The sequence below is a fragment of the Lissotriton helveticus genome, chromosome 5_1 (assembly GCF_964261635.1).
Source record: "Lissotriton helveticus chromosome 5_1, aLisHel1.1, whole genome shotgun sequence".
In the NCBI taxonomy this organism is placed as follows: domain Eukaryota; kingdom Metazoa; phylum Chordata; class Amphibia; order Caudata; family Salamandridae; genus Lissotriton; species Lissotriton helveticus.
The window spans coordinates 1,359,337,952-1,359,361,096 of NC_136065.1; the positions used below are offsets into that span (position 1 = coordinate 1,359,337,952).

A 23,145-nucleotide genomic window follows, 5' to 3' on the forward strand; every position below is an offset into this window, starting at 1 on the left:
AATCCAACGGGCTATTGTGCTGAAGTGTAACACGAAAACAATAACCCAGCCTCGGGGTAAAATAAAGGAGACTTTGACCGCTTCTCACTGGGAAAAGGCTGGTTTTTATTCCGCTAACTTCATCATACATAGCCTTGTTAATGATATGAGAAATGCCGACAAAATACAAGTGCAGTCATTGAAGTGAGTAAGGAATTCAGATGCTGAAGAGACGAAGGTTCACCAGTCCCTGATTTAAGGCTACATAAGAACGCATTAATGGCATTAGATGTCAAGCGAGGCAGAGTAGGTCAGTGTACAGAACATGTTTCACTTTGATGTTAACAACCACTGAACGGTATGGTATAGGGTCATGCAGTGTGCTATATATCACCGAGCAGGGCCGGCTCCAGTGGAAAGGGCGTAAGGAGTGCGGGACACCCACTCCTAGAAAGGGAATAGCCCGTCCAGCAGCAGCACAGGTCTTCCGAATGAAATTTTGTACCACGGCTGCCACCTGGGGGGCGGAGGGTGTGGGGGGCATCCCTTGGATGGGCCACATACCCCTGCCACTCCCTACGTCAAGCTGAAGCCGGACCTATTACAGACACCACTCCATGTAACACCACAGAACAAAAATGTAAAATGGCTGCCATCAAAGCAGGGCCGCCTTTAGCATGGGCGAGCTGGGCCCAGGCCGCCAATTTTCTGAGGGGCGAGTGGAGCTACGTGCATTAAGGTTTTGCCTACAGCAGCTCGCTTCTCCTTGTACTCCAGCCTTGTCCTTGTCCCTGTCTGCTCGTTTCTGTCTGATTTGTCGGTTTAAAGGGGTTTTTTAGTCTTTCATTATCATACGACAGCAGCAAAACCATCACCTGCGTGAGGCAGCTGAGCTATCCGTGACTTAGGTGCGCTGGGTGAGGTCCGGGGATGTTTGCGTTCAGGGGCCAGTCCCTGCTCATCCAGGTAATGACCAGTGAACACGAAGGGGACCCCTGCTGCCTCATTTAATTTACTGCCATCTGCAGGGGCACCGATTGTCTCTCGGCTCACTCACAGGGCTCTATCTTAGCAAAGGCCTGCTCAGCATGAAAGCCTCTTTAACTTGGATACAAGGCCCAGCCAATAGGAAAGCTGTTGAGATGGTGCAGTTTTTGAACTAAGGCAGAGATTACTAACAAGGAGATGGTGACTTATGCGAAGATGGGATGGTAGGATTAAGGAAAATGAACTCTCAGTCTGGGGAAACAGATTAGCCCATATATTACCTTTATTTAAAAAAATGCAGAGTTAAAGTGGCACTTGCCACAAACAGTTTACGTCCAGTTCAGTAATCTCGGCACATTGATTGGCTGAGAAGCATCCACTCGAGTTCATTTGGGCGGTCCTCATTAACTATTTTACAACATGTACACAATCTGTGAATGCCTTTTGTCATCATAGATGCGCTTTGCTAACGGGGGATAAACATGTATCTTCATTTTTAGCTTAAATCCTGCGGGGATGTCCTGCCTGCAGCTTCCATTACGAGTACCCTGCAGCTGCGTCCTTCTGCCCTAAAATATATCCCGTGAGACCTTCATTGGCGTTTCTATTAACACCCCCACTGAAAAGAAAATTGATGGCGTCTTTCATTAACCCTTTCACTCTCACCACCTCGCTAAAATTGAATAGCAATTTGTTATTGCCGCTCCCTTGAGATCAGTGGCCTGTCCCACCGGTTCTCCCAGAAAGAAACCACACGGTCCTTCCGTGACCTCTAAGACTCCTAGGAAAATAATGTTTTGTTCATTTTATTCTAGGGATTGTGAGAGCAGACACCGAGCCTAAAAGAGCAGAGCACTTTAAGTAGGACAGAAATACCGAACACACGACTGTTGAAATGGCTGTAATTATGTGTTCAATAACAATTTTAAATAGCAAAATCAAATTAATGAAATCTGATTGACTAAAAGCTGTATAGCAGAATCACCAGAATATCACTTTCGTATGCATCTCTTTTCAAAGGGAATCTGCTTACCTCTGATAGCACATGGATTGTTCCTTCCGTCACCCTTTTCAAGGAAAATCTGGTTGACACCTCAATCACTCAAGTCAGATACATGTGGTATATTCTGTCCAGCTTTTTCAAGGGGCCACGACAGGGCTCAAGTCCTAAAAAAAGAAGTGGGGGGACTCTCCTATTTAGGTGGTGACACAGGAAGTGACATCACGACAGGAAGTGACATCACGACAGGAAGTGACATCACGGCAGGAAGTGACATCACGGCAGGAAGTGACATCACAACAGGAAGTGACATCACATGTGAGGCAGATCTATCATTTGCACATATTGCAAGATTTAACAATTGAAGCTGCTCAGTACTTAAGCCTGTGACTTAAGGTCCACGTGTGGGGGAATTAAACAGCCCAAATATGGATGAAGTTTGGCATACAACTACATTAGTCAAGCCATTAAGTGCTGTAAGTGAGGCATACTAAAACATGGCACCATGAACAAAAGCAGAGTTTGTGCGTTGAAAATAACCCAAAGAAAACCACATGCCAGAAACCACAATAGTGATTATCAAAACTATAAAATGCATTACGCTACCTAGAACACCACATTTAAATAGGCTTCCGACACAACTCTAGCAATGCGCATTTTTTGCACTGACATATCTGTACTTCCTTGCAACATGATGCGTCATATTGTAAATATGACGCATCATTGGTGTCGCAAGGAGGGTGCACTGAAAAGTGGTGCATCGCTGCTTTCACGCAGCGATGTGCCACTTCTCGTAAATGAGGCCCAAAGTGATTTGCCCAGAATCACAGGATGTTGAACTAATGCCGTGACTCCAACATAGTTCCCGAGTTCCAAAGTTGGAATCTCTGGTCAAGGTAGCCTCACAGCTACACCAGTGCCCACCTCCCCCCACACACCTTACACTCAGTGCAGAAAGACACAGCCTAAGATGACAACACCTGGCCCCTAGCAAAGTCCTTGAATACTCCCTCCATCCCTGTCCACCAACGCCTGAATATGATGTGATGGCCCAGTGGGGGAAAGGCCAGGGGAAAGAGTGCTTTTGGGCTGGGTCGAACCCAAGGTGGTGATGTGAAAATGACCCTACAGCCAGAGCAGCAACTGGCCCCCAGGCAGGCCGCTTCCCACTCACCCCCTCCCCAGCCCACTATAGTCTCAGGGATATGGCCTGGCAGAAATGGAAGGAAGCAAAGAACAAAGCTTCTGGGCCGGCCTCTGAGGTGTGGGGTGGAGGGGGCAATGACGGCTGAGGTGAAGATGGGCCATCGGCCCTTATCACCTGGCACTGAACCCCCCAGTGAGGCTGCTTTATTCTTCGAGTCCTGTCTCTGTTTGACCGCCCAGCAGGGGAGAAGGAACACTACTTTGTCTGTGCAGCCCCCCCCCCAGGGCTAAGCTGAGGTCACTAAGGCAAGCCTTGTGACGCAAGTCCCTGCCCTGACTCGCCGCAGCTGCCTTACAATACCGCAGCCTGCCGAAGATAGCAGGGTTCTGTGAGCCAGGTGACACAGGGCTTAAAAAACGGCCCACGGGTGTGGAGCCGCATGTGGAGTGAACGCGTGGCCGCCAACGCAGCTGCGGCGAGTGGTCTCATAGCTCCTGGAGGAACTCAGACCCCGGGAGCCATTCTCATACTCCAGACGACCTTTTCTCAGAGTTTTATATAGCGCAAACTTGACCCGAATCGGGTATCAGAGCGCCTTACATGGCACCAGTTACGTTACATGAGAACACACATTAATTTTTGTTAGGCATGGGGAGATTAAGTGATTTGCCCAGAATCACAGGACGTTGAACGTTGTTGCCGAGACTCGAACCCAGATCCCCAGGTCCGAGGTTGAGCGAACTATCCGTTAGGCTATGCAGAGGGGGTCTACATGGATCCAGTTATTTACTAGTCCATTCTACCAAAGACCCATCCTTTACGCACGTCCAAGGCATAATTAAGGCACTTCCGTTTCACTGCAAAGAAAAGTAAGTAGAACTCTCTACGCATCAGCACAGGTACAGATGCCAATGGACTTATCTTACTGCCACCAACACCAAGCAAACCGCTTTGACATAGGCAGTAAATACTCGCTCCAAGAGGAGAACCACCCTTAAGTTCCCAAAAGTCTGGGCAAAGCAGATGACATACAAAAACATCAGCACACAGCTGGTTACAACCATGTGCACACAGAAAGATTGAAGTTACAGACTGTCCCAATTTTAAGGTATTGTGATCAGAGCAGTAACCCCTTCTGCGGGTTAAACAGTTACAAAAAAAAAAGTTTTACGTTTACGAAAAACAAGTTCCCATTCAAAACAATTAGTCCGATTTCCAATTCATAGACACCTCAATGTTCTAGCAAATGAGAAAGATGTGAGGCCCATGCATCAGACTGGGAGCATGGTGGGGGGGTGTCAAACCTGGGGAATCCTTGCTGCCGGTGATGACCCCCCTGCGGCTCGCATTACGAGGTGATTATATGGCCTTTGACATTGAGCCAGATCCCTGTTTTCCCTCACGTTTGTTCAGCTGCGGAATGCTTGTTCGCTGAGCGTGAAATCAATCCCCTTAACCTGAAAGCGGGGTGGCCTCTGTGCTTTCTGCTTCCGCAGTCTGGAGTGGGGGCTCACGCGCTGCTGACTCCCGAGCACATCATTGTCTCTGCCCGTCAGGGGCGTGGCGATCAGCAAGCAATCTGAGGCTGGTTTGGTCGGTGCGCGCTGTGCGCTCTTTATCGCATTTTGAAGGACTAAATCCAGCGGAGGGTGGACGGCGTTTTAAAAAGCAGGGGGGACTGCATCCCCCCTGGAAAATAAGTGGGGGGACGCCGTCCACCCGCGTGGTACCCCGACTCGAGCCCTGGGCCACGAACAGCTGCGAGTCAGAAGTGTACAACTTGTTCCGGTGCCCCCTTTTCAAGGAGAAGCCATTGTAGTTGTAGAGGGGTTGCTCAGACCTGCACTGCCCCCTTGGGAAATACAGTGGAACTGTGCAATTGATAAATAGATTTGCTTACCTTTGCCCTCTAGGGTAGCCAATAAGAGGCCTTCACAAATTTGTTTCCCTCTCAAGCATCAAGATTCGACATCCCTTCAGCATGTGGGGTGAATCTCTGGTCAACGAAGGGCCTTTCTTCCATTGCAGAGACTGGTTTTTGGATCTTTAGCATCCACTGAACCTGCTTCTGAGCACTGGTGATCTATGCAATCCCGAAGAGTCTGAACACTTTGTAAACTTCACTTACTCCTCCTTTTTATCCCTATCCCCATTTAGTGCAGCTCTCTGTCGCTCAGCTGCTCTCTCCATCCTCTCACAGTATCTCAGGGTGAGTGGTGAGTTTCTCATATATTCTGAGTGCCAGGCAGGCTCCACATCCCTGGGCAAGGTCTTGTCTTTTAGCTCACGCTGCAAGGCAGGTCTACATCAAAGCTTTGGTACTGTGTGGAAGCAGCACTGATGGCAAGACATTAGCCAAGCCACCTCTGCTGATGTCAGCGCGCCTGCTGCTGACATCTCTTTGCACCCAAAAAGTTAAAAACAGCTGCCATGAATCCTCCTTGGTAAATCTTTCTTGACGTTGTGACACCTGACTGTTCCAGCGGCAGGAACTTGCAATATGCTGTACTTCAATCTGTGACAATATTCTTAATATTATTATTATTCATGCTGCAGTTATTTGTTATGGATACTTCATTAGTATCATTTATACGCTAGCAGGAGGAGCAGACGCTGCGACTTATGTTAAGATCGTAGGTAGTATTGGTGTTGTAAATCCAGATGACGTTGACGTTCATAAGTTTTATTTTGTTTGCTGCTTGGAGACATTTAAGGGGCATGTATAGCATAAGGTGTTTCGACAAAATATTGAATCCAAAGTATCGTGTGGACAATAGATCTCGTCAAGAATATTCAGGACAAGAATCTCGTGATGGTGAGTATCTATGGGAATGGAAAGCTTTACTATATATAACTCCACATATATGTACCATGTTGATCTCTATATCTTCAAGGTACGAGTGGAGAGGTGTGGTGCAGCGGTCAGGGCAGCTGACTTCAGAGCACAGGGTTCACAGTTCAATCCTTGGCTCTGGCGGCAGCCCAGCTCAGCACCATGTGACTCTGGGCAATAGCTCACTTAAGTTCCACATCAGCCCCCAGTGCCTTGAGACCTGTAAGGGTGAGTAGTTTGTGCTTTACAAATACGGATGTAAATTTTTTTTTTTACGTAGATGTGGAGCTAAGAAGAGTAAATCTGTGCTTACCTATATGGACTTACCTTCTCAATAGTTTGACCCTCTATATTTTTGGCACCATATTCTGTCCATGAAACAATTTTGTGCTGGGTCTGCTGTCAGTGATCCCATCTATTCAGCTGTAAGTGTTTCAGAGGAGGAAGCGGGCTGTTCACAGGTCCCCTGAAGGCCAGACCGAGCAGTGATTGAGGAAACATTTAGGGGTGGACCAATGAAGATTGGTCAGTGCTGTGCACTCTCCAAAATACCAGGGCTCCAGGCTGTCCCCGGGGGCTGTGCCAAGGTAGGATGGTTGATCCCGTGCCCTCTACGGACACGTCACGACTCATGGCCCTCAGGCTGCGCACATGCAATCTTTATGCACAATATTACTATAAACAACAGCTCCAAGCTTATGAATTGATGCCGGGGGCTGTGCACTTTTACACACTGGGCAATGGGGAAGCACTTGCCCTGCGAGTGAAGCGCTACGCTAGTGAGCATTATCAGACTGCCCTCCATGCAATGCAAGATGTATTTTAAAGTGAATGTCAAAGGTGCTTTGGAAACTCTCTTTTTAGTATATGACAAAGCCCTAACCAAAGCATTAACCCTAGGACAAACACCAATTCAGCATTCAATCTAAATTCATTCCTACTAATAGCTCTAACTGGTATCCTAATCTTAATCTCTTCCAAGTGACCCCATAACCCTGACCAGAGTTTAATTCAAATTAGTTCACTACGAAAATGGATTTTATCCGTCTACAATACGAGTTTGTGCATGCGTCATTTCCAGACCCCGCCCCCATGCGTGGGTGGCGCGTGCAGCCAGGTGAACCACTGACGCATGCGCACGTCACGCGGGCGCGTCCGCGTGCCACAGATTGCCTTGCAGCGTGGCTCTGCTCTCCTCGGCGCGCGCAGTGGCATGCAGAAATATGGCGGGTCAGGCAGCGGGGCAGGCGCGTGGATGGATGGCGGGGCGGCAGGCTTCAGTGGAGCTGTAAAAGGTATTTTGTCGCAGGTCCATCTTCCACCCAGAGTCATTTTCTTGCTTTCCCGCTCGCGCGCCGAGGGCACGCTGGCAGCTGGCGGAGGCCTGATTTATATGCTGCGAAATGAATCGATGGAGAATATGGCCAGCCACATCTTTAATCTTTCAGAAGGATTAGTCGGAGCGGTGCGTCGATGCTCACACACAACAGATTTCAATTTGGAGCTTGGCGGGGTTGCAGGGGCCGGCGGCTCCCTCTCCCCGGGTTCTTGCAGCAGATTTGTTTCCACGCTTACACTCGTAAAATGAAGATGCCTAACGCATCAAACTTCGTTAGCTTTGGGCTCGCGGAGGGCTCTGGGAGCGCACGGGACTGCTGAATAGCCGGCAGAGGGGGGCTCACCCGTGGCATAGGGTGCAATGTTAGTGGACACTACTCGGCAGCAGGCCTCTTCACTAAGGGAGGCTACGAGCTGCGCCTAGCAACAAGCCTCTCGCCCTAGGTGCTCTGTGAACTGAGCTCAGCAGGAGGGCTGTCCAGCAACAGGCCTCTCCCCCGAAGGGGTTCTGCAAGCTGCATTTGGCAACATCCGCCCAAGAACAGGTCTAAAATACATGCAATGGTTAATCATAAGCAGGTCTACCACACATGCATGCTCTCTTCATACAAACTAGGCTGATTCTCTCTCACGCCCCCACTGAACGGTTGAAAACATGGGTAGTAACCCATTAAAAGAGGCCGACCTGCTCATGCACGCTGCAAAAGTGCTCTGTGGGCACCATTCAATAACAATCTTTTCAGCACATACAGTAACAGAGCTCTGTTTAGAAAAAGTGTGTCTAAAGGTGTACTTGTTAAGGCTGCCGATACCTGTAAGGAAACCACTACCAGGGTGGCAAGGCTCCCTACCTACCTGGACTGGTTTAGACCCAGCTCTCCGCTTCACCAGCAACCATTGCTCCTGCCCGCAAACTCCTCTCTCCTCCTCATCTCTATTTCGTTTCATTTGCTTTTCTCTGTTTCTCTCACTCCCATCCTTATTTTCACCTCTTTCACCACTCTGACTATATTGTCCTTTCCTCTCTCTCACTCACATCCTTGTTTCACCTCTTTGTGCTTTGACTTCCTTGCCCCCTTCTTCCCACTCAGCCCCTTTTTTTAGCTCCCACTGCCATTCACCTGTTTTCCCCCTTCGCCTACCACCGCTCCTTACCTGCTCTCCTGCATATCTTTCCACCTCTTTTTCCCTCCTTTGGTAGCCCCGTCAACCGCCCGCACCCCTCCCACCTCCCTTGACATACTTACTGGTGGCCACAGCATGGGCGTGCTGTGAGCCTGCCATAGGAGTACCAAAGGCAAGCCTGACTGCGCCCATATATGCCTCGACCTCGCCCAGTACCACAAACCCTGGTCCTTTCACCCCTGCAACTACACCACTGCGCCTTCAACCCTGGATAGCACATGGAACACGGCTGTCGAACCGACCCACGCTTTACAGTAGGACCATTCACTTGCACCCTCTGTCACTTCACCTGCTACAGCATGCATGTCTGGCACCCGCCAGCCCAGCAGCATCCAGACCACACCACAGACCACATCAGAACAAAAAACACCAGCTCACACACACGCACTGTGCAAGTACGCCACCAAGCCTGGGCTCGATATTCTAGCCTGCCCGCCCCGTTCCGACTCGGCAATTATTGCCGTTGAGCGGAGGGCGGACAGGTAAGAGCAAGGCACACGAAGACTCCACTTCCGCCAGAGCGGAGGTCAGCGCTCTAGTTGCCAACGTCCTCAGGGCTATTTAGCCACGCCTCCCCACTAAGCGCGCAGCGGTTGCGCGCAGGGTGGCGCCTTCGAGCGCGCCTAAGAAGCGCCGAAGAAAAGCCCGTCTGCGCCCGTCCGCGCTAGGACGGGACTAGGGGACATGGCACTAACGCATGATATATCGGACCCCCAGGTCAGCATCGCTAGAACTTATTCAAAGGAACATCTTCTTAGCCTGATCCCGACTGCTACTACCAATTGTATATGTGAACCATGGCCTAATTTTGAGGGTCCTTTTTCCTGTATGAACTGCTGTTTTCAAACTGATCACACATATTCAACAAGGGATGTCGGGTCTCATAGTTCTACTACTGCCGAGGATGGGAACTTTCGCCAAATACCTCTCTTACCTCCTGGAGCTAGCATATTTCCGGCTAACAAAATAGCTGGGAACATGTATTTAGGTCTCAAATGTTTTCTATTGAACCTACGATCCCTACCTAAGCACCATCAACATCTATGGGACCTTATAAACACTGACAAGCCAGACCTATGCTTTCTTACTGAGACCTGGCTAAAACCTCATACCATTCCCGCAATCATGCTAGGAATCCCGGTAGGATACAAGATTCTCCATCTAGATCGTCCAATTAAAACTGGCGGCGGGGTGGCGGTTATATATAAAGAGAGTCTAAGAGTCTCAATACTTGATCAACGGAGCAATGATCAGATGGAAATAATGATCTTTAGGCTCTCTCTATCTCCGAAAATACAGAGAAAAGGAGCACTAGTATATCGCCCTCCTGGGCCATGCGCTGATTTCTCCCTTGCACTTATGGAATTATTAGCCCCTTATTTTAGAGCTAATGAAGATTTCATTCTCCTAGGAGATTTTAACGTTCATATTGACCTGCCACATCTCCCTGATAGTAAATCTTTACTTGATGACCTTTCAAGCCTTGGACTTAAAATTCAGAATAAAGGTCCCACACACATGGGTGGTCATACACTTGATTTAATTTTAACTAATTGCTGTAAAATAACATGCCTTCCTCCCATTGTTGTCAACTGGTCAGATCACTACTTGTTAACTTTCAATCTATTAGGTCCTCGTCCGCCACATCAAAAACCCCTCCCAGCAATATGGAAGCGTAAATGGCATAAAATCACTCCAGATGCATTTCAAAGAGTATGGAAAGAACCCATTCTCTCTGAAGATGATGGTATTGAACAAGGTCATGCTAAGCTCCATAAAGCACTTCTGGAAACCATTGACTCTCTTGCACCATTAGAATTATGTAAACAAAGCCCTAAAACTAAGCAAGAAGCATGGTATACAGAAGAGCTAAGGACCGAAAAACAGAAATGTAGGAGTCTGGAGAAAAAGTGGAGAAAAACTCATACATCCGCCAATAAAATACTTTATCTGGAGGCACAGTCACACTACTTCAAAAATATAAAAAAAGCTAGGAGAAACAGATTAGAGTTACAAATAACAGAGGCTGGGAACTCTACCAGGGAACTTTATAAAATCCTACAATCATTTGTCAAGCCCTGATGATTTTAGTCAAACCTTATGTGATAGTGCCTCATCCATTTTTGAGAGTAAGATTGAATCAATCTATGAAAAAATCACTAAGGCCTCTAATATTAGAGATACTAGTGGATATCCCTGTTCTGATCCAGTCAAAAGTGATAACAACAAGATTACTTTGACTACGTTCCCAGAAATTAGCCTGACAGAAGTAACCACTCTAATCAACAGAATTAAATCAGGCTCTCCCACTGACTTACTACCTGCTAAAATGGTAGCTCCATTAGGCAGCTCACTAGCCCCGAGCTTCAAATCTCTAATCAATCTCTCACTCAAGGAAGGAAAGATCCCTAGTGACTGGAAAAAGGCAGTCGTGAACCCTGTTCGAAAAAACACCGCATTACCATGGTCTGATCTTAACAACCTCCGCCCCATATCTCTCCTACCCTACGTGAGTAAGATGACTGAGAGACATGTCAACTTCCACTTGTCTAAATTCATCGAGGCAGCGGACGGCCTGGACCCTTCTCAATCTGGGTTCAGGCCAAATCATAGCACAGAATCAGCTCTCCTCTCCGTCACCAATACCATCCGGATGACACAGGATAGAGGAGGATCTATGATTCTGGTGCTATTAGATTTGTCCGCTGCCTTCGACACAGTGTCTCATGACATTCTTATCAGTCGTCTGAAGAGGGTGGGAGTGGATGGAGTAGCCCTTTCCTGGCTAAATAGCTTTATATCAGACCGCTCACAAAGTGTTCGCCTGGGCTCCCACAATTCCATCTTTAGGGAGCTCACTAAGGGGGTTCCACAGGGCTCTTGTTTGAGCCCCACACTGTTTAATGTGTATGTGGCCCCCCTAGCGAATATAGTAAGAGAACATGGGTTCACACCAATATCTTATGCTGATGACACCCAGCTCCTGTTTCCTTTCCAGAATATGACACCAGCAGTAAAAAGTTCATTTGCTGCAGGGATGAGAGCGATTGCCGATTGGATGACCTCCAACTGCCTACAGTGCAATGTAGGTAAGACGGAGGTCATGCTTTTCGGAGATGCCCCACTGCTCTGGTCTCCTGAGTGGTGGCCCCCTGAACTCGGTTCCGCTCCTTGTCCAAAAGAAAATGTAAAAAATCTAGGTGTCAAGCTTGATCAATCCTTGATACTCAAAGACCATGCCATACAGGTCACAGGAACCTGTATGAGGGTGATTGGATTACTAAGGAGAGTTTTTCCCTACTTAGCTGACCATCATAGGAAAACTCTGGTGCAAACCTTAGTAATCAGCAGACTAGATTATTGCAATGGGCTACTCATATCTGCCAATGAGGAACAGTTAGGGAGGCTACAAGTAGCTCAGAATACGGCTGCCAGACTGATCCTAAATGCTCCTGCTAGATCCCCCTCTCGTCCCCTGTTAACCAAGCTACATTGGCTTCCCATTCGCCAGAGAGTAAAATTCAAGATCTGTTGCACTATCCACAAGTGCTTGTTTGGAACTGGGCCCAAATATCTCACAGAAATTTTCACACCCTATCAACCTGGCCGAACCCTACGGTCAAAAAACCAAGCACTGCTTCAGATCCCTAGGATAAAAAGGGAAAGACAGGGAGGTAGAGCACTATCATTCAAGGGCCCCACCCTCTGGAACTCCTTGCCCCTCACTCTTAGGCTGAATTCCAATTTGCCTACCTTCAGGAAGTGTCTGAAAACATTTTTATTCTCTAGCCAGTAGCCAAACATTGATCCTGCCAGCATTGACAGACTCTACCAGCACTGTCAATCGGACCTCATACTCAGAACTGCTGTCGATAGAACGAAGCGCGGAGATATCTCTCCGGAGATCGAGTTCCAGCGCTATAAAAGAGATTAAAAAATAAAAATAAAAAGCTCTGGGACCTCATCACCACCCTTGCACCTGACGTCCTCGTTCACACAGAGACCTGGCTATCATACACTTCCCCTACCACCACAGACAGCCGGCTGACAGAATGGGACCAGCTCGCCCCCAGGATACCACGTCCATCAGGAATGTGGTGCCAACTCGGGGGCCTCCACTAATTTGTGTCCACACCACATCTTCAACCTAAGTGGAGCCAAGGTCAGCCCCAAACTCACCACCCCATTCAACACCTCGATAGCAATAGCCACCTACCCAGAGGACTCTATTTATGCAGAGGACATACCCCTACTAGAAACATCATCAGTCAACCCCATTGAACTCAACAACCACCGACCCCTCTCCCTGCTCCAGTTTCCAGCCAAAGTATTAGAAAAAGCCATCAACCTACAATTTACCACAATCTGGAACAGAACCATCTACTCAATCCCTTTCTATCTGGATTCCGCAGCAACCAGAGCACTGAAAGAGGCCTTCTTGTGGCCACCAATGCCATCTGACCCCTCCTAGACCAGGCTGAAACAGTAGCACTGATCCTCCTAGAGCTCTAGGTGGCTTTCACTGCTGTCTCCCACCAAATGCTCATTGCTAGACTGGACATCATCATCATCAAGGGTACGGCTCTCAGATGGATGGCCTCCTTCGTCTTCGGAAGAAAACAAAAAGTCTATATACCACAAATCACATCGGAACTCAAATAAATCTTCTGTGAAGTACCTCAAGAATCCACTCTGAGTTACAAAATATAGTGCTAACCTTCGACAAAATGACTAAACCCAAGCAAACCATTTGGTTTCTAGCATGGGAGAAACAATAAGTGTTCTAAAATAACCCTCACCCACCAAAAGGTCCCTTGGTGGCATGCTACATCATCGGGTTCTTCCCGCCCCGCTGCGGAAGGGGTGTGCTACAACTGACGGCGACATGGGAGCACTTTTAAGTGAAGTGACTTTATGTGTTTGGTGCAAGAGTGGAAGGGTCAGAAGTGAGTGAATTAAAAAATACCTGGCTATGAGGAAAACTAAACTTTAATGCTCCCTCTAACTGTATTAATAAAAATGTTTAGTAAAGAGGAAAAGTGCTTTAATGAGCAGTTCCAACGCTGGTCAACATTTTTCAAAGCCTACCCCTAAGCTTCTCTTCAGGACCTATTATGTTGATCCCTATTGCTACTCTGACTATAGCCTAGTGCCTTTCAGCCTGTTAGGTGTTCTGAATTAATATGTAAACACTATGCAATACATTCATTCTTTACCTACTTGGTAATTTTTCTTAACAGAATGAATTTGAGTTTCTTAACAATCTAGAAGCATAGAAAAAAGTAATTAATGGTGTTGATGTGCTTAGATATTAGTATAACACTCCTTCACCATAGTTGTGTGAGGGAACAAATTGTGATATATTTTTTGGGTGATATATTTTACTGATATATTTTTCACTTCATGCACCATATCATATCTGAAATAATACATGTTCTTCGTGCAGGAGGTTGAGTCCATGACTGATCATACCTCTTTCTTCACTCCCCTTTATGTTTTTTGGTACCTCAAGGATCATCACTCAGTCCCACCCTCTTCAACACATATGTGACACCCCTGGCCAACATCATCAGGACCCGCGGACTCAACATCATATCCTTCGCTGACGATACACAACTCACCCTCTCCCTCTCTGAAGACACCACCAATACTAAAACTAACTTCCACAACTGCAGGACCAAGATCTCCAATTGCATGAGAGGACAACTGCATGAAGCTTAACGTAGACGAGATAAAGGTACTGAAATTTAGCAGCAAAAGATGGAACTCGGACCAGCCCATGGAACTTGGACCAACACCGACCCTGACCAACCTCGCAAAAAATTTAGGCATCATCTTGGACAATATATTAACCATGGCGTTAGAGGTGAACTTGGTGTCCTCCTCCTGGTGCTTCATCCTATGCATGCTTCACAAAATCTTCCAATATTTAACCCAGAGCTCAAAACAAACAATCGCTCAAGCCCTCATCTCCAGCCAATTGGACTACTGCAATGCTCTCTACACAGGAATCACAGTCTGCCTCCTCCAAAGTTTACAGACGCATACAAAATGCCACGACCAGACTCGTCTTTGACCTCCCATGATGAAACCACCTCACCCCGACCTCAGAAAACTCCACTGTCTCCTAGTACAGAAGAGATGCCAGTCCAAACTACAGACCCATGCATCCAAGGTCCTACACAACTGTGGACCTGCCTACATGAACCACCCCCTGAATTTTCACCAGAGACCTCCACTCTGCTTCCCTCTCACTAACCGACACCCCTTGCATCTGACGAAGCATGAGCGGAGGATGCTCCTTCTCCTACCACGCAGCGAAGACATGGCATGAACTACCCCTACATCTCTGGACCTCTCCATTTATTCCAGAGGTCCTAAAGTCATTAAAGATCTGGCTCTTCAGCTGAACCACTGTACCCTGCAAGCACTTGGATACCCTCAGGAATGAAAAGTTGCTTTATATAGATTGTCTGATTGGTTGATTCACTAGACCCGGAGGTAGGCGCAATCAAAGAATCCAGCCACTGGGGGCTCCTGCAGATGGAAAAATCTGGATGGCATGTGGTCAATTGTATGCACACTGTGTGAGTCAGAACTTACAAAACTGTGGGGTATTCATAGATCCCTGCATGTTCATATTTTATCTACACATTATTTCCAAGGTTTATGATTTTTATCATACAGATATTTCTGCTCGGAATATCTCCCACACATGCCAATGTTCCTGTTGGCTAGGGAGGAACCAAATATTATTTTCTGTGGTGAGTAACTCTCATCTATCCCGCAGCATGGTAGCCACTTGGTTGGCAGTGGCAGCACAAATTTCATTCTTTTGCGGGGTAAGACCAAGACTGCAAAGTTCCCCAGAACAGTTCCTACCGACCGTTACAACATAAATCACAGAAGACAGATTTTCTTCCACATTAGAAGGTGCATGGTAGAATTTTGCAATCACAAAAACCTCCAAGATTTATATTTTGGGGAGTCCAACACCCACCTCCTCCTCAAGTATGTGTACATTTTGAGGCAAATAGACCATGTTTGCTGCAATCACTACATGCCCTTGCGACCGTCTTCAATCCTGGAAGACCTAGGTGAAGGGGTGGCTGCCAGCACATGGGCTGTATCTTGCAAATGACCTGTTTCCTGCAGATATAGTGACTCACCACTGGGAATTTGGAAATCGTAACTTCTATATAAGGGTTTCCTCATTATGACAAAAGATACCCTGTGGTACACCTCCTCCATAAAGAAATCTGGATGCAACCATCAGGGATGTCCCTGGCTCTGGAAGGAGATGGAATGCAAAAATCAAGTGCATATGAATGTGATGAATGCATGTCACAGATTGGAGCTTGCACTCAGGGGCAGCGATACATATGGACAGTGATGGGTGGGTGGAGAGACAGCTGCAGTCCGTGCAGGTAACATCGGTGGGGCTGGGCAAGGGGGAATTTCAAGGGACGATGCAGAGGGAAAATTATATAAATAATTAATTTTCCCCCTGCATCGTCCCTTGATATCCCCCCTAACCCCGCCCCACCACTGTTACCTGCACGGACCGTGGCTGTGGAGGGAGGGGAACTAGGTTGGGGGGGAGGGAGCATGCTGGGGAGGGGCAGGGGGAGCCACAGGGGGAGCACAGAGGAGGGAGAAAAAAAATAAAAAATCGTACCTCATGCTGCTTCTGCTGTCTCAGAGCTCCTCTGCTTCCTACATGAGAGCAGCCCGGGGATAGGCCTGAGCTGGCTGCATTGACGCTTCACTCAGGTCAGGGAGGCTGTGCTGTTTCTCCAGCCTGGCTGTACAATGCAACCAGGTTGGCGAAACCTAACTGGGCATGTCTGTTTGGCTGGCCTAAGACAGACATGCACAGTAAGTAGTGCACATCACTCCGCCCCCTCCCATTGTCTGGCCCGCTCCACCCATCCCCAAACACGCTGGCTCAGCCAGCAGCTGAAAAATAAAACAATATTGTTTTATTTTGCAGCTGCTGGCTAAAAGCCAGTGGGGCGGCGGTCCTCCGTCATTGTGGAGGAGTCACCCCAGCTTGGACTAAAGGTAACCACAGAGAGGTATGACTTGCCAGGTCACAGTGCTGTCCAGTGTTCAAACAGTGTCTTGCAATGCGACATGGCTAATTCTCTTTGCACTGCACCAGATGGGTTACGTACAAAGGCAACCAACTAATGAAATTATAGAAATAGAGTGCTTAAGTAATGGAGAGTGGCTGATTACGTCAGCAGAGAACAAGTTTCAGGGACACAACACCCTTCAAATAGTGATAATAGCAAGATTTGGTCAGAGGTTATAGGTACCTGTGCTGCGCATTGACTGACCTGTTTCCCAGTATGTGCATCAACCTATTGAAGACTTTGACTCATCACCTGCCTTCCTACCGCTAGGATATGCTCAATGCTTTACCTTCTACCAATCGCTGAGCCTTAATTGCTTCAATATTTCCACTGTGTACTCCCTTTTCCCCCCATCCATGAACCACTTGCACATCGTTTTTTCTATTATTCTGTAGACTAGGTAGACAAGAATCAGTTCCCATTCGCCCTCAATCTACACACTGACTTTTTTACCTGGGCATCACACATTTTTCCCACCGCGCTTGCTGCTCCCCAGCAGAACTGACTCACCATCCTCGCGTGACTTCTGGATGAAGGCCTCTACTCCGCTCTCCCCGTAGCTGCCCTCTGAGGCTAGCGTGGAGACATAATTCCATTTCAGCGCCTTCACAATGTCCACCATGGTTTGTGCCTGGTAGGTGTCCGAAGGCACCACACGCGAGAAGAAGTCGTAGCGACTGTTGTCACTCAGGTCAGGGGCGGTCGAGGCATAGCTGATCTGAGGAATCTGTGGGCAGAATAGAAGTAGGTTATTGTCCCTGGCATCCAAAGCAACATATCCACTCAGAGAAACAGCAACAAGTATCGTGAACAATATCTCAACACTCTGTCCCACCTTTTTTCTGTGCACATTTATATAAGCTTTATTATTGATACCGAGCAACACACACTTCCACTTCCAGGTGGCGCTGAGCTGGGCATAGATTGGGGGTCTAGCTTCCTCACACTGACATGGCCGGCAACCAGAACACCAAACACAAATAATGGCAGTGGAACTGACAACTGGAGATAGATGACTATGTGATAAAAATGAAAATGTTTCTGGTTATCTCACAGTTCACCTGTTCCAAAGCTTTTGTGCCTCTATATTGTATGGATTTCAGAGGGGAGACAAGGAAACCCCCATCATTTAACTTCATGACCGAATGTACACACCAAAAGTGGATTACATCGCAGTATTATATTCTTTTCATTTAAATGTTTTTTTTAATGATTTTACAGAGGTTATTACTTATTATGTGCTCATTAGGTGAAACCACCCATCTTTTTGAGGTCTAGTTTGAGTGTTCTACTCTCGCCAGACATTATATTATCAACAAATATAGAGTTTTCAGAGTGTTTAGGGAGTTTAGGCTCCAACCACATGCTGGTTCCCTGATTATAGGATTTCAGGATTTAGTTGGGTGGAAGTTGCATACTTCCTCTAAAAAGAGTGTAGCACTGCTCTTTTTGGCTTCTGGCTAATGTTATACTCGATGCAGCAGTACTGGGTTGGTTATGGTGGCAAGCCAATAATAGCTATAGGCCCATGGACATCATTTGGTGTTTGCAAGGGGTCACAGCTGCAATCCCTAGCTTGCCCCTTGCAGTCTCTGGCACTGCTCTTGTGACCCCTGGACTCAGTTGTGGTAACTTACATATTTAGTTACTGCCTATTATGTCATGTAGGGCAGCAACAAAGGACCTCCACTTTTTTCTGTCATAAGCAAATTTCTCTACGGTGCCCCAGCTTTGATTCAGGGTCTTCCATTCTGTTTCCAAAGTTTGCCTCCAGGTGTTCTTTGTCCTGCTTCTCTTTTGTTTGCCTTCTGGGATCCAGTGGGGAGCTGTTACTTGTGATGGGGTCTTGTTCTCTTCTGATGGTGTTTCCTATCCATCTCCATCTTTTTCTCATAATAATGGTGTCCATGCTCTCTTGCTTGCATCTGGTGAGCAGTTCCTGGTTGGAGATGGTTTGCCAAAAAATGTGCAAGCTTTTTCCCAGATTACTGGTGTGGAGGCTGACATTTTGGTGGTGTTGCTTTTCATCATCTGCGAGCACTCTGACCCATGCAAGAGTGTGGACAGAACACAGCTCTGGTAAAGCATCAGTTTGGAGTTGTTTCTGTACTGAGATAACGTCCACACATTGTTCAGCATCCTGAAGACATTCCTGGCCTTGTTCAGTCTGCTCTTGATGTCACTGCCTGCTCCTCTATCATTTCTGATAGTACTGCCTAGATATACAAACTCTTCAGCCATGGCTAGGTTCTCTCCATCCACTTTGAGTGGTGAGGGGTTTGGGATTTTGAGTGGCATGACTTCTAATTTTTTCTTGTTGATCTTCAGGCCCATTTCCTATGCATAGATGTTTAGGTGAGGCATCTTTTCCTGCACATGCTGGTGTGTGTGTGAGCAATCAAGATAGGTCATCTGCATAGTCAAGGTCATCCAGTGTAGATAATAAAATCCATCTGATACCTCTGGCTTGGTCTTCAGTTGTGCTTCACATCACCCAGTCGATGACTAGGATGAAGAGCAATGCTGACATCATACATTCCTGCCTTACACCATTCTTGACTTAAAAACTATCCTCGCTATCTTGAACCTTGAAGGTAAAATTATTATTAAAAAATTATCATGGAAGCTCTTGAGGAGGAGAACTATCTGCTGTGGTATACCATAGGCTCTCAGTGGATACTGTCAAAGGCTTTCTCACATTCAATGAAGCTGATGTATAGTTGTCTCTGCCACACCATGCAGTGTCCTATGATGTTGCATAGAGTAGCCAGTGGTGGCAAAGCCGATGTAAAGAACAGTGGTTAAACAGAGAAATGTTGTGCACTGTTTAATTTCTGCTGCTGTGGCTGAGAAGCAAAGCTTTAAACGCTAAGTCTGCAAAACACATACATGCAGCAGTGCAATGTATATTATATCTCATGCTGTCATGATGTAATGGTTTCCCTAGTGTGGATCCCAAGCATACATTGCATTGTATTAGTAAAATACAGAAAGATGCAAAAAAATGTAAAAAACAATAGTGGTTTTGTCCACCTGTATTTCTTCATGTAGATCATAAATTGAATGTGAACTATGTTACTGGCATATATTATTTTTTATCATTGTTAACACATTTGATTATCTTCACTTGTAAGGCAATATCTATCACTCACTAAGTGAGATTTTTATTGAAAGACATAATTTATCATGTATTCACAATAATGAAGGTTGGCAACACCTTGTTTAAAAATGTGCAATTTTTATTTTTATTCAGGAGACATAATTTGGCCTCCTATTGGCTTTTTAAGTTTGGTATGACACTATATTTTCCTCTTTCTAACAAAACATAATTGTTATGCAATAAAAAAGAGTCATGTGTAATGTTGCTACCCGGTGGGCACCCTATTTAAAATGCAGGTGGTTTATAAAAAAGGACATTTATCTGTATTAGTAGCACGTTACTATATAATTGTGTACTTACAAGGCTCTTAACTTCAGAAATGCTTCAATTACTTACCGTTAATTGCATTACTCCGAGTATGTTTTCACCCAAATTAATTAACCCCTCCCTCCCGCCCAGTTGGGACCAGGCCAACTGTACTAGGTGGAGGCTTGTTTTAACTAAAGCAAGAGGTCGTGAAGGGGGAGGGGCTTTTGAACTTTTTGGAAAGGTGGAAAGGGCCCTGGGTGTGTCTGTAAGGCGCGACAACCTCATTAGGTAATTAATATGGGGGGAATGTAAAGATGAGGTAATGCTAGTTATTGTTATTTCATCAGGATTTGTGCTACGTGACATCACTTTCTGGGAGGATCTAGTGTTAAAGATCTTTTGATGTCACTCCCTGTGATGTCAGTGGGTCAAAGGGTGATTATGTAATATCACTTCCACGCTCAGTGGCATTTTGGTGATTGGACGTCTATGTATAGACGTGATCTGTTTATTATGAAATGGTGCAAAAAAGACAGAAGGACAGAAACAGTTATTGTGAAATGTATTTATTAACAGCATCCATTTAAAAGCGAATTGTTAATATTTTGTATGAAACCATGCAGATAAGGATTTTGTTACATGGAATCATACAGATTACTGTAGTAGGCAAGGGTTTTGATTTTGATTACCTCCTAAGACAGACTGTGGATATAGAAGGGTTGTCAGATAGAATCCTTGGTAAACCATCTTAGGAGAGGCAGAATGTAGCCTTAGAGCCCACCGTAGTGGGCTCTACCCGCCATTAAAGGAACGGTCCGGTTTTAAAGACATTTTGGGCTGCTCCTCCTGAGCTGTCTCTTTCCTTCAGGCACAGGCATTCTCTTTCTTTCTCTGAGCAAGCAGGCAAGCATCTAGGAAGTTGGGCAAATCATCAGCTCCTTCAGAAGGAAGTGCAAACTTCAGGTGGTGTTCCCCATCTCTGGTAGACTGGCTGTCTGTCATGTCAGGTACTAGGATATAGTGCACTTGCAATAAGGCAGATGCAATATCTGTCTTGTTTGTGACAATCTGTCCTCCAAACTCAAAAATCATACCCAAAGTAATTTAACCAACTCTGATTTATCCATTTATTTTCTTCCTAATAACAAGTGCTTGAAAGAGCTAGTTCCTTATCATTATGTTTTAATGTTTGTAAGAAGTGATGAACTCTGTAGCAGGATGTAAGGTTCAGATACTTAAACAGGAATCTTCCAAAGTAACATCTTGAAGTATTAAAACCAGTGGCAGCTCGCCATGGGAGTGCTGCGGGGCGGTGAGGCGGGGTGGGGGAGTAGTGGAGTCTGACATACGACGGACAGGAGTAAGGTAACTAATTAAATAAATAAAATAATTTACCTTGCATGCGCTGGGTCGCCAACTCAGCGATGCAGTGCCCAGAGTCTTAAACCACCACCAACAGGTCAGAAATAATACGGGAGGCAGACAAAAAGTTCTGGGATGACCCCGCAAAAAGGGCTAAGTCCAACACACTCAAAACAATAGGTCTGAATTAGCTATGGTGACAAACTAAGGGCCTGTATGGTGCGTTGAAAAAGAAAAGTTATACCCAAAGCCATAGATAGAGCTGATCTGTGTATTATGAAAAGTTATGACAAAGGCAGTAGGCCTTATTGTAGAAGGAATTTGTTAAAGCCAGTAGGCCTTTAACAGTGAGCTGTTATCACATTGTGCTACAAGATATTTTGTTCCATGTACTCTCACAGATTACTGTGCTAGGCAAGGGTTATTTTGTTGTTGGCCACCCACTCAGGTAGACCCTAGAGATTTTCCCTATGGTGATTCTCACTAGGCCCTATAGAGAGAGGGTCCTGTATATTGTATTTCAAACTATTTTCTACAAGTTTGTACTTTTATAATCGTATGCATGAACATTGCCAGTTAATGTGCACTTGAATAGGCCTGCGTTCAGAGGTGCAACTAGAGCTACATTTTGGGGAAGGCTAAAAAATGTCCCCAAAAGGCCTAATTCTTAGGCAGAGTGAGCTGCAAGGGCTCTAAGAAGTGGTGAATAAACAACAAAGCCTCATTAACAAGCAAAAGGTATTTTAAAGATCTTTGAAGTACTGGGGTGCGGCTGTGTGTGTGGGCCCAGGAAGCAATCTCAGCACGGGCTGACACACACAACGGGGGGGGGGGGGCTGAAGCCCTTTGAGCCCAGTGGGAGGTGCGCGCATTCCTGGGTTAGATGTGGTGTCTTGCCAGTGGAAAAGGCTACAGGGCCTATCAGTTTATTGGGAAAAGTTATTCCAGACCCCATAAGTTGAATCCGTTGATTATGAATAGATCAAAATTCCCCGTGTACGGTATCAGGAGGTCCTGAGGTGTTACTGCTCCCATAGAGAGCCATAGCTATAGTTTGCCAGGAAGTGCTAACGGGAAGATAGCTAGCATTCATGCGAGTGGGTAGCAAGCTATCTTAGTCATAATCCAGTCAGATTCATTTCTGATTAATACCTTCTGCTCTGTCAAAACACTGACTGAGGAGGATTTGTTGCTCTGTACATATTCATGAGCGTGGCACTGGAATATCATGGTCTAAATATTGCCTGATAAAAATAATGTGCCCTAGATATCTTTTTCAAAAGTAGCGCCCCATAGGAGTTAAAATCTGAAAAGCTAAATCCAATATGACAATATTTTTGGAAATTATATTCAGGACAACATTTATACCAGAAGATAATTTTGACAACGATATTCTGATTTGCAACCTTATTTATGGCACAGCATTTCGTTGGTCCTGTTTGGTCTGGGAAACGTTTTGCCCTTATAAGGAAATCATAGCGTACATTTCAGTTACTCATTTTGACTGTTTAGATGATTTCAGACTCCTATGTTGTTTCTAATCTCCTGGTAACTGATAATAAAGTGGTTTAGGCCGCTGTACAGAAATACCATGAGATGTTACTTCCATCAAAAGGCTCGTGCTAGCAGCATGCCAATAAATGCAGACAATCAAGCTCTAACTTTAAATGCAGGCAGGTAGGTATAGTGCTGTGTGGTAACAGTATTGCCACGTGGCGATATTACGCATTGAACATTTCAGAAACTTTTAAGTGCGACTATAAAAGG

At 46.1% G+C, this 23,145-nt stretch overlaps 1 protein-coding gene across 1 annotated transcript in view; it reads right to left on the bottom strand.

The window, feature by feature from the left end:
- GRM4 (glutamate metabotropic receptor 4) overlaps positions 1-23,145 on the bottom strand; it is a 1,152,011-nt gene that overhangs the window by 833,912 nt on the left and 294,954 nt on the right. Inside the window, exon 2 of the mRNA XM_078644246.1 lies at positions 17,118-17,334. Within this exon, the coding sequence (XP_078500372.1) occupies positions 17,118-17,334 (217 nt within the window). The remainder of the gene's footprint in view (positions 1-17,117; positions 17,335-23,145) is intronic.